This window comes from Aethalodelphis obliquidens, unplaced genomic scaffold, assembly GCF_003676395.1.
Source record: "Aethalodelphis obliquidens isolate GAN/ISIS:26980383/991018 unplaced genomic scaffold, ASM367639v1 scaffold48, whole genome shotgun sequence".
NCBI classification, from domain to species: domain Eukaryota; kingdom Metazoa; phylum Chordata; class Mammalia; order Artiodactyla; family Delphinidae; genus Aethalodelphis; species Aethalodelphis obliquidens.
In genome coordinates, this window is record NW_020837992.1 from 12548542 (window position 1) to 12561263 (window position 12722).

Here is a 12722-nt window from a genome sequence, read left to right on the forward strand (position 1 = left end):
TCTGAACCATCTGGCTAGCTTTTAAATAACATAATTTAAAATGTATAAGAATTTAAACAAAAGCCCATACCTTATAGAACTATAGAATTTATAATAATAAGATCTCAGAAAACTTTAAAGTTTATTAAACATCAACTGCTGTACTGCAATGTACAAATAAAGAGCAAATAGTCCCAAAGGCTGTTAGAATCTTGACAGCATAGTTGCCTTTCTGGGTAATATGGCACCAAAGTCCACCAAAATTATCAAAGGAAATGGCAAGAGTAAGGGCAATAACACCTGCAATTCCAAACTTTCACCTGCTAAATCCAGCTCTTGGCACTCACTTTATTAGATGTATTGGCAGCATTTGACACAATTCTGGCTTCCTTCTTTTTAAAACCATGTCTTCACTTGGCTTCCAGGATACCCCATTCCCCTAGTTTCCTTCCTACTTCACTGGTTGCTCCTTTTCCATCTCCTTTTGCTGGCTTCCCCTCCACATTAATGTCTTTATGTTGGTATGTGAGAGGGCTCAGTCTTAGTTCTCTTTTCTTCTGTATCTGCACTCACCGCTTTGGTGATCTCATCCAGTCTTATGGCTTTAAATATCATCTATCTACTGATGAGTAACAGGATGTCCAGCCCAGATCTTTCTTCCAAATTCCAACTACATTAAACTTTTCATTCCAACTCTCTGCTTAGATGTCTAAAAGACATCTCACACTCATGTTCAAAACTGAACTCCCCATTTCCCCTTCCTGTTCTATCTGCAGCCTTCACACCACCTCAGTTGATGGCTACTTTGTTCTTCCAGTTGTTCATGCCTTTGTTCTCAGACATTTGAACTATCCTTTATTCTTTTCTTTTTCAGACTCTACTTGCAATCTAGCTAGGAAATCCTAGCTTCAAAGTATGTGCAAAATCCAATCACCTCTCACCCCTTCTCTGCTAATGTTCAGCTTTTTTTTTTATTAATTTTTTATTGGAGTATGGTTGCTTTACAATTCTGTGTTAGCTTCAACTGCACAACAAAATGAATCAGCCATATGCATACAGATATCCCCTCCCTTTTGGACCTCCCTCCCATTTAGGTTACCACAGTGCACTAGGTGTGTTCCCTGTGCTGTACAGCATGTTCCCATCAGTTGTCCATTTTACACACAGTAGATGTGGTACATATATACAATGGAATATTACTCAGCCATAAAAAGGAATGAAATTGGGCCAGAGATGAGGATTGACCTAATGTTCAGCTTTGAGTCCTATAATCTCTCCTCTGCCTCCAGACCATCTTCCCAACTGGTCTTTTCTGTTTCTATCCTTGCCTCCCTACCGTGTATTCTCATGGAATAGGAGGAGGAGGAAGAGGGGCGGGGGGAAGGGGGAGGAGGAGCCAATGCAATGTTACAAAAACATAAGGCAGACCACATTGTTCCCCTGCTCAAAACCTGTAATGGATTCTGATTTTACTCAGAGTAAAATGCAAAATTGTTATGACCTGCAAGACACTACCTGTATCTGGCTTTCATTTTTCTCTGACTTCTTTCTCTCTCTTTGCATTCTTTTTCTTCTTTGCTTTCACTGGCCTTCTGTTTCTCAAATACATCAGACATGTTCCTACCTTACATTCTTGCGTTCTTTGCACCCACCTTAATTTCTTTGCCCCTAAAATCTGGGGGAAGAGCATCCTAGTTTTCTCTGCCTGGGATGCTCCTCTTCCAGATATTTGCTTAGCTAACTCACTTCCTTCAAATTTTGCTCAAAATATCTCCTTCCCAAAGGACATTTACTCTGACTATGCTATTTAAAAATGTAACCTGGGGCTTCCCTGGTGGTGCAGTGGTTGAGAGTCCGCCTGCTGATGCAGGGGACACGGGTTCATGCCCCGGTCGGGGCAGATCCCACATGCCGCGGAGCGGCTCAGCCCGTGAGCCATGGCCGCTGAGCCTGCGCGGCTCCGCAACGGGAGAGGCCACAACAGTGAGAGGCCCGCGTACCGCAAAAAAAAAAAAAAAAAAAAATGTAACCTGTACTCCTCCAACTTCTGATCCCCTATACCCTGCTCTTCTTTTATTTTTCATACCAGTTGTTTTCTTTTGGCAACTGGTATGAAACAATACATTGTTTATTTTTATTTGTTATTGTCTATCTCCCTCCTCTAGAAATAAACTCCACGAGGGCAAGGATCTTTGATTCCTTTGTTCCCTGATGTATTTATTCCCAGTGCCTAAATCAGTGTTGATCACACTGATAAATAAATATTTGTTGAATTAATGACTGAATGCTTCTGACTGTGTTAAGGTCCATATTACAGACTTTTTCTTCTTTTCAAAAAGTTTACAAATATATATTTTTGCATTGAAGCATCAAAAAACTGATTGGAAATGCAGCATAAAAATTGTAATTACTCATTATAGATATAATCTAAATTTGGTTGGTTGTATACTAATTTTTTTAAAGGCAAACAGGAATAAATCATATTCCATGTAAAGGTCTCCCCACTCTGACACCACTTAGCTATTCTTAAAATTCCCAGGTTATAACAACTTAAGTTTAAAATCAAGGATTTTATGGAAGTAAAGCTTTTGAAAATCTGGATTGCACATATTATTCACAAATAGACTTCTTATCATTTGTGTCCTTCATCCAGTTTTTATAAGCTACCTTATTGTTGATATATTTCTTAATGTATCTGAGTCACTGTCTCACTAAAAGTCTAAACTTTTCTTACTTAATTTCTTCAGGTCTAAGAGTGATTAAGGGGCCTAATTCAACATTCTTGAACCTGGGAGTAATCCCTACTAGAGATATTTACCAGCTTAAACAAACAAACAAGCAAACAAATTTATCCTTATTTTATCAATTCTAAAATTCATACTTTTAACTTTTAATATCTCTGAATTTGGGATACAACTTAAAAATTGATGATCTTCTCTAGTTTACTTGACTATATATTTTTGTCTTAGTGGCACATAAAATATTGGTGCATCTTAGAATTGATGGAAACTTAGATTTGAATAAATACACTTTCTACTAGCACATGAGACAGAGTTAACCTATCACTAGAGCTATTTATCTGGTAATTCCAGGAGTCTGGCTAAAGGCTGAAATTATACTGTGAAGTGAATGTGATCAATTTATCATTTTAATTTGTTCAAATTTAATTCTATGAAGACTTTGTAATGAAATTTAGACACTTTGAAGGGTAATGAAAAGGAATAAGATAGGCACAAAAGCTCTCAAAGTGATTCACATTTTAATCATGTTTAATATTTAGTACCAAGTGTTGATACTCTCAAACCACATGATAATTTTTTAAAAAGTCATGTGCTATGCATAGATACAGATTCCTCTTCAAGTGGGCTCACACTGAAAAACTGAGATGCTTCCCATAGCTACAATTTTGCAGACTGGCGACATACCACCTAAGAATATTCAAAAACCCCAGCTTGCACTGGTCCCTAAGACTAAGAGTTATTTAAAAACCTGAAAAGAGCAAAAAGCCTGCTTTTTGTATTTGCTTAATAATACATCAGACATTCTTACATCTCTACTCTTCTAACCATCCTCATGCATCGTTACAAACATGGAATATAACAGAGGCTTAGAATTTTTCCTGATAAACACAGATTTCCACAAAAATAAAATAATTTTAGAAGGAGGCCACCTATGAGTTCTCACGATCTGCTAAATACTATTCTCGGGGACATAAAATGAAATATGTGTAAAATTAATTGTTTGACCTGAATTTATAAGAGTACTTTCTTTCCTTTCATTATTAAAAAATACATTTCCGAGCTAAGTCACTAAATGTAAAAAGGTGAATTAATAATCTGGCTTAATGTATCTATTCGTGTCTATTAAACTTACCACAACATTTTCCAGAATGAGCTCCCCATAGGGTTCGACAGTGTGTTTTCCTAACAAGTTAGCCAAAAGAACATTGTCTTTTTTCCAGTTAATCGCTGGTGTGGGGATTCCATCAGCCACGCATGGAAGAACGGCTTGTGAATTCTCATTGACGGTGTAATGTACTTCTGTACTTTGAATTCTAGGTGGTACTATGAAGAGTTTAAAAATGATAGGTATTCAGGATGTTGAATTCAATAATATCTTTATTCACACTGAAAATTAACACACAATAGACTTTCTTGAGGGTAACTTGCTAGAAATACTAACAAAATTTATCAAGCCGTTTACTTGTTTCTTACTATGAAAGCAATCCATATTTTTGATGCTAGCAAGAATTCTAATGCATCTGTACTTGTTGAATATCAATTTCTGAAAAAATGACAGAACTGGTGAGAAATATTTAGATTTTATTTGACTTCCTGACTTTTCCTTACTTGAGTTTCTTTTGCTTATTGCAGTAAGGTAAAATAAACAAGAGCAACTAAAACCAAAAATGCTTCTATAGTTGTATAATTGCTAGATTTGTATCACAGAGATATTGTGAGGATAGACTAATAAAAGTCCCTAGTTAAAAACACTGTAAAATACTCACCCCATATTAAATATCACAAAGTGCTAAAGAAAAAACTACTTATTGCATATTTCACATGTGTTACAACAAATGCAAGTAAAACCAGAAAAGACATTTAATACAGTTTTTATAGTCACAGAGAAATTTTTACAGTGATTTCATAATTCTGTGCAAATACTGCCTTTGCCTCAAATTTTTTTGAAATAGAATTTAGGCAATATAGAAAGGACAATTGACTATTTCAGGGTACTAACAAATACTTTAGTGAACATGGAACTAAGATATTCACTTCTAAAAGAAAGGCATAAAAATATTAAGAATACTTGGCTCAAAAAGTAAAAATAGAGATTGGTTCAAGATGGCAAAGTAGAAGGACGTGTGCTCACTCCCTCTTACAAGAGCACTGGAATCACAACTAATTGCTGAACAATCACTGACAGGAAGACATGGGAACTCACCAAAAAAGATACCCCACATGCAAAGACAAAGGAGAAGCTGAAATGAGACGGCAGGTAGGGCGCTATCACAATAAAATCAAATTCCATAACCGCTGGGTGGGTAACTCACAAACTGGAGAACAACTATACCACAGAAGTCCACCTACTGGAGTGAAGGTTCTGAGTCCCATGTCAGGCTTACCAACCTGGGGGTCCGGCAAGGGGAGGAGGAATTCCTAGAGAATCAGACTGTGAAGGCTAGTGAGATTTGATTGCAGGACTTTGACAGGACTGGAGGAAACAGAGACTCCACTCTTGGAGGGCACACACAAAGTAGTGTGTACATCGGGACCCAGGGGAAGGAGCAGTGACCCCATAGGAGACTGAACCAGACCTACCTGCTAGTGGTGGAGGGTCTCCTGTAGAGGTGGGGGGCAGCTGTGGCTCATCAAGGGACAAGGACACTGGCAGCAGAAGTTGTGGGAAGTATTCCTTGGTGTGAGCCCTCCCAGAGTCTGCCATAAGCCCCACCAAAGAGCCCGGATAGGCTCCAGTGTTGGGTCGTCTCAGACCAAACAACCAACAGGGAGGGAACCCAGCCCCACCCATCAGCAGACAAGCAGATTAAAGATTTATTGAGCTCTATCAACCACCAGTCCCTCCCATCAGGAAACTTCCACAAGCCTCTTAGATAGCCTCATCCACAAGAGGGCAGACAGCAGAAGCAAGAAGAATTACAATCCTGCAGCCTGTGGGACAAAAACCACATTCACAGAAAGACAGACAGATGAAAAGGCAGAGGGCTATGTACCAGATGAAGGAACAAGATAAAACCGCAGAAAAACAACTAACTGAAATGGAGACAGGCAATCTTCCAGAAAAAGAATTCAGAATAATGATAGTGAAGATGATCCAGGACCTTGGAAAAAGAATGGAGGCAAAGATCGAGAAGATGAAAGAAATGTTTAACAAAGACCTAGAAGAATTAAAGAACAAACAAACGCAGATGAACAATACAATAACTGAAATGAAAACTATACTAGAAGGACTCAATAGCAGAATAACTGAGGCAGAAGAACGGATAAGTGACCTGGAAGACAGAATGCTGGAATTCACTGCTGCTGAACACAGTAAAGAAAAAAGAATGAAAACAACTGAAGACAGCCTAAGAGACCTCTGGGACAACATTAAACGCAACAACATTCACATTATAGGGGTCCCAAAAGGAGAAGAGAAAGAGAAAGGACCCGAGAAAATATTTCAAGAGATTATAGTTGAAAATTTCCCCAACATGGGAAAGGAAATAGCCACCCAGTCCAGGAAGCGCAGAGAGTGCCACACAGGATAAACCCAAGGAGAAATACGCTGAGACATATAGTAATCAAACTGGCAAAAATTAAAGACAAAGAAAAATTATTGAAAGCAGCAAGGGAAAAATGACAAATAACATACAAGGGAACTCCCATAAAGTTAACAGCTGATTTGTCAGCAGAAACTCTACAAGCCAGAAGGGGCTGGCATGATATACTTAAAGTGATGAAAGGGAAGAACCAGAACCAAGATTACTCTACCCGGCAAGGATCTCATTTAGATTCGATGGAGAAATCAAAAGCTTTACAGACAAGCAAGAACTAAGAGAATTCAGCACCACCAAACCAGCTCTACAACAAATGCTAAAGGAACCTCTCTAAGTGGGAAACACAAGAGAAGAAAAGGATCTACAAACACAAACCCAAAACAATTAAAAAAATGTCAATAGGAACATACATATCAATAATTTCCTTAAAAGTGAATGGATTAAGTGCTCCAACCAAAAGACACAGGCTTGCTGAATGGATACAAAAACAAGACCCATATATATGCTGTCTACAAGAGACGCACTTCAGACCTAGGGACACATACAGACTGAAAGTGAGGGGATGGAAAAAGATATTCCATGCAAATGGAAATCAAAAGAAAGCTGGAGTAGCAATTCTCATATCAGATAAAATAGACTTTAAAATAAAGAATGTTACAAGAGACAAGGAAGGACACTACGTAATGATCAAGGGATCAATCCAAGAAGAAGATGTAACAATTATAAATATATATGCACCCAACATAGGAGCACCTCAATACATAAGGCAAATGCAAACAGCTCTAAAAAAGGATATCAACAGTAACACAATAACAGTGGGGGACTTTTTACATTTTTTGCACTTTTTTACACTTTTTACATTTACACCAATGGACAGATCATCTGAACAGATAATTAATAAGGAAACAGAAGCTTTAAATGACACAATAGACCAGATAGATTTAACTGATATTCATAGGACTTTCCATCCAAAAACAGTAGATTACACTTTCTTCTCAAGTGCGCATAGAATATTCTCCAGGATAGATCACATCTTGGGTCACAAATAAAGCCTCAGTAAATTTAAGAAAATTGAAATCATATCAAGCATCTCTTCTGACCACAACACTATGAGATTTGAAATCAATTACAGGGAAAAAAAATGTAAAAAACAGAAACCATGGAGGCTAAACAATACGTTACTAAATAACCAAGAGATCACTGAAGAAATCAAAGAGGAAATCAAAAAATGCCTACAGACAAATGACAGTGAAAACATGACGATCCAAAACCTATGAGATGCAGCAAAAGCAGTTCTAAGAGGGAAGTTTATAGCTATACAAGCCTACCTCAAGAAACAAGAAACATCTCAAATAAACAATGTAACCTTACACCTAAAGGACCTAGAGAAAGAAGAACAAACAAAACCCAAAGTTAGCAGAAGGAAAGAAATCATAAAGATCAGATCAGAAATAAATGAAATAGAAGCAAAGAAAACAATAGCAAAGATCAATAAAACTAAAAGCTGGTTCTTCGAGAAGATAAACAAAATTGATAAACTATTACCCAGACTCATCAAGAAAAAGAGGGAGAGGACTCAAATCAATAAAATTAGAAATGAAAAAGGAGAAGTTACAACAGACACCACAGAAATACAAAGCATACTAAGAGACTACTACAAGCAACTCTATGCCAATAAAATGGACAACCTGGAAGAAATGGACAAATTCTTAGATAGGTATAACGTCCAAGACTGAATCAGGAAGAAATAGAAAATATGAACAGACCAACCACAAGTAATGAAATTGAAACTGTGATTAAAATTCTTCCAAGAAACAAAAGTCCAGGATCAGATGGCTTCACAGGTGAATTCTATCAAACATTTAGAGAACAGCTAACACCCATCCTTCTCAAACTCTTGCAAAAAATTGCAGAGGAAGGAACACTCCCAAACTCATTCTGTGAGGCCACCATCACCCTGATACCAAAACCAAACAAAGACACTACAAAATGGAAAATTACAGACCAATATCACTGATGAATATAAATGCAAAAATCCTCAACAAAATACTAGCAAACAGAATCCAACAACACATTAATAGGATCATACACCATGATTAAGTGAGATTATCTGAGAGATGCAGTGATTCTTCAATATATGCAAATCAATCAATGTGATACACCATATTAACAAATTGAAGAATAAAAACCATATGATCATCTCAATAGATGCAGAAAAAGCTTTTGACAAAATTCAACACCGATTTATGATAAAAACTCTCCAGAAAGTGGGCATAGAGGGAACCTACTTCAACATAATAAAGACCATATACAACAAACCCAGAGCAAACATCATTCTCAATGGTGAAAAACTGAAAGCATTGCATCTAAGATCAGGAATAAGACAAGGATGTCCACTCTCACCACTATTATTCAATATAGTTTTGGATAGCTATGGCAATCAGAGAAGAAAAAGAAATAAAAGGAATACAAGCTGTAAAAGAAGAAGCAAAATTGTCACTGTTTGCAGATGACATGATACTATACCTAGAGAATCCTAAAGGTGCCACCAGAAAACTACTAGAGCTAATCAATGAATTTGGTAAAGTTGCACGATACAAAATTAATGCACAGAAATCTCTTGCATTCTTATACACTAATGATGAAAAATCTGAAAGAGATATTAAGGTAACACTCCTATTTACCATTGCAACCAAAAGAATAAAATACCTAGGAAGAAACCTACCTAGGGAGACAAAAGACCTGTATGCAGAAAGCTATAAGACACTGATGAAAGAAATTAAAGATGATACCAACAGATGGAGAGATATACCATGTTCTTGGATTGGAAGAATCAATATTGTGAAAATGAATGTATTACCAAAAGCAAACTACAGATTCAATGCAATCCCTATCAAATTACCAACGGCATTTTTTACAGAAGTAGAACAAAAAAATCTTTAAATTTGTATGGAGACACAAAAGACTGCAAACAGCCAAAGCAGATTTGAGGGGAAAAAACGGAGCTGGAGGAATCAGACTCCCTGACTTCAGACTATACTACAAAGCTACAGTAATCTAGACAGTATGGTACTGGCACAAAAACAGAAATATAGATCAATGGAACAGGATAGAAAGCCCAGAAATAAACCCACGCACCTATGGTCAACTAACCTATCACAAAGGAGGCAAGGATACACAATGGAGAAGAGATGGTCCCTTCAATAAGTGGTGCTGGGAAAACTGGACAGCTAATATAAAAGAATGAAATTAGAACACTCCCTAACACCATACACAAAAATAAACTCAAAATGGATTAGAGACCTAAATGTAACACCGGACACTATAAAACTCTTTGAGGAAAACATAGGAAGAACACTCTTTGACATAAATCACTGCAAGATCTTTTTTGATCCAACTCCTAGAGTAATGGAAATAAAAACAAAAATAAACAAATGGGACCCAATGAAACTTCAAAGCTTTTGCACAGCAAGGGAAACCAGAAACAAGATGAAACGACAACCCTCAGTAGGGGACAAAAATATTTGTAAATGAATCATCGGACAAAGGATTAATCTCCAAAATATATAAACAGCTCATGCAGCTCAATATTAAAAATACAAACAACCCAAAACAAAAATGGGCAGAAGACCTAAATAGACATTTCTCCAAAGAAGACATACAGATGGCCAAGAAGCACATGAAAAGCTGCTCAACATCACTAATTATTAGAGAAATGCAAATCAAAACTACAGTGAGGCACCCCCTCACACAAGTTAGAATGGGCATCATCAAAAAATCTACAAACAACGAATGATGGAGAGGGTGTGGAGAAAAGGGAACCCTCTTGCACTCTTGGTGGGAATGTAAATTCATACAGCCACTATGGAGAACAGTATGGAGGTTCCTTAAAGAACTAAAAGTAGAATTACCGCATGACCCAGCAATCCCACTACTGGGCATATACCCAGAGAAAACCATAATTCAAAAAGACACATGCACCCCAATGTTCACTGCAGCACTATTTACAATAGCCAGGTCATAGAAGCAACCTAAATGCCCATCGACAGACAAATGGATAAACAAGATGTGGTATATATATACAATGGGATATTACTCAGCCATAAAAAGGAACAAAATTGGGTCATTTGTAGAGATGTGGATGCATCTAGAGACTGTCATACAGAGTGAGTAAGTCAGAAAGAGAAAAACAAATATCGTACGTTAACGCATATATGTGGAACCTAGAAAATGGAACAGATGAACCAGTTTGCAGAGCAGAAATTGAGACACAGAAGTAGAGAAAAAAATCGTATGGACATCAAGGGAGGAAACCTGTGGGGTGGTGGTGGTGGTGGTGTGATGAATTGGGCGATTGGGATTGACATGTATACACTGATGTGTATAAAATGGATGGCTAATAAGAAAAACACAAAAAAGTAAAAATACACTTCCCACAAAACAATAAATTTTGGAATTATTCAAATACATTGCTGAGAAATGGATCAATCTTAATGACATTTTTTAGAACAATTGGTTTCAGCAAAAATTATTTTTTTATCATGAGTAAATATACAAAGATTATGTGAATGATTGTATGCATAAACAAGAGATAATACGGAAAATCAAAAATCTATTTTGCTGAATGGTATGTCACAAATATTCGTTTTTCATTAATGTATGCTATATTTTTATTATCTCCTTTATCGTGGTTTCCTTGGAGTTTATACTTCAACTCTTCTAATGGTTACAAAGTTGCAGCATTAGTACATTTACTTAAATTCATTCTTTTTCAAAATGAAAATTTTAAGGCTGTGACTTTATATTTGATTATAGTTTGGCCACACACCATACATTTTGATATGTGGTGTCCTTATTTTTTTCTAAATAATCTGAAAATAAAACCATATTCTTTGACCTACTTGTTGACTAGAATGGTATTTTTTAATATGGCTGGGGTTGGGGTTTTGGCATTAAAAGTTCATTACACATTTCTAGCTTCATTGCACTGTGGGCAGGAATTGTGGCCTATACTTTTAAATTATTATTAACAGTTTCTTTGTTGTTTAGTATATGGTCAATTTTGGTAAATTTTCTACGAACACTTGAAAGAAGGAATATTATTTACTTGAAACTAAAGGACTAATGTGTATTAATTAGTTCAATTATATTAACTGAGAGCAGGTATAAAACTGTAGAAAATTCAAATACACCTGAAAGATAAAAAACAGCTTTCACACATTTTTTAAAAAGGGAAAAAGTAGAAACTCATCATTAAAACAAGAGTTACCTCTGAAAATAGTAGTTGGAAATAGTTTAATTTACTTATTGTTTCTTACCACTGATATTAATAGGTATTCTACCTTTAGTCTTAAAAGTATACAATTAAAAAAATAACAAAATAACAACTAAAATATTTCAATGCTGATCTTTAGGTATTTTGTTAGTTGTCTGAATGCAAAGGAAAAAATGGTATTTTTTCTATTATTCAAATATACCTGTAAATATTTTGCTAAATACTTTAAAATAATGAATCAAATAGATCTCCAATTCTCATTAGATTCACATTACATTTATAATGTAGGTCACATGGTGATTAGTTTTGAGCCAAGATGACTTGCAACTTGAAAAGTAAAGCATAAGAATAACAAAACAAATAGACTCCTCATAAGCTCAATTAAAGATCCCAATAATCACATTATGAGGGGACTGGCAACACATTAATTATCCTGGCTTTATTAATAAAATCTCTCTTTGTCACACACATATGTGCACACACGAATAAACATAGCCTACCAAAAACATATTTGAAGGGCAAGTGTACCTACATACCACATGAACACACACACTCCACTCTTCATTACTGTTTTACATTGTTTTGATTTTCATCGTATTTTTTTTCCTGGTGTTTTTTTTCTTTGCCATGGTCATGTAGCACACTAAAAATGATTTATGCTAAACAACCTACCATGGACAGTGAGCTTGGTGCTCGTGCTGCTTGATCCTGCCACATTAGCTGCTGTGCACGTGTACTGGCCAGCATCACCAGGCTGAGCAAATGCTATTTGCAGAGCTCCAGAGCTGAGGATGTGCTGGCGGATTGATTCCATAATTACATGCCCATCTTTATGCCACGTAATGTCAGGTGGTGGGAGGCCATCTGCCTCACAGGGTAGCATGATGGGCTTATCCACAGCAATGATATATTCCTTAGGATGGGGGCTAATGACTGGAGGAACTAAAAGATACAAGGTTTGAATGTTACCTTAAAAGCAGGAATGTACCATTTACACACTACAGTATTACTCTAGCAAAGTGAAGTCACATTGACAAGAAACAAAGCCCTGACTTTACCATATCATCACCAAAGGATTGCTATAGCTTATTTGCGTTGGAAAAGAAAATTCATTGAACCCATTGTAGAAAATTATTCTCTATCTAGTTAACAAATATAAATGATAATCAATTTTAAATAAGGATATAA

General features: G+C 36.3%; 1 protein-coding gene across 1 annotated transcript in view; it reads right to left on the reverse strand.

Annotated features, from left to right (window-relative positions):
- Nucleotides 1-12722, reverse strand: part of HMCN1 (hemicentin 1) — a 525244-nt gene that overhangs the window by 95965 nt on the left and 416557 nt on the right. Inside the window, exons 81-82 of the mRNA XM_027083004.1 lie at nucleotides 12207-12476; nucleotides 3853-4043 (exon numbers count right to left, since the gene is read on the reverse strand). Coding sequence (XP_026938805.1) covers nucleotides 3853-4043; nucleotides 12207-12476 — 461 coding nt within the window. The remainder of the gene's footprint in view (nucleotides 1-3852; nucleotides 4044-12206; nucleotides 12477-12722) is intronic.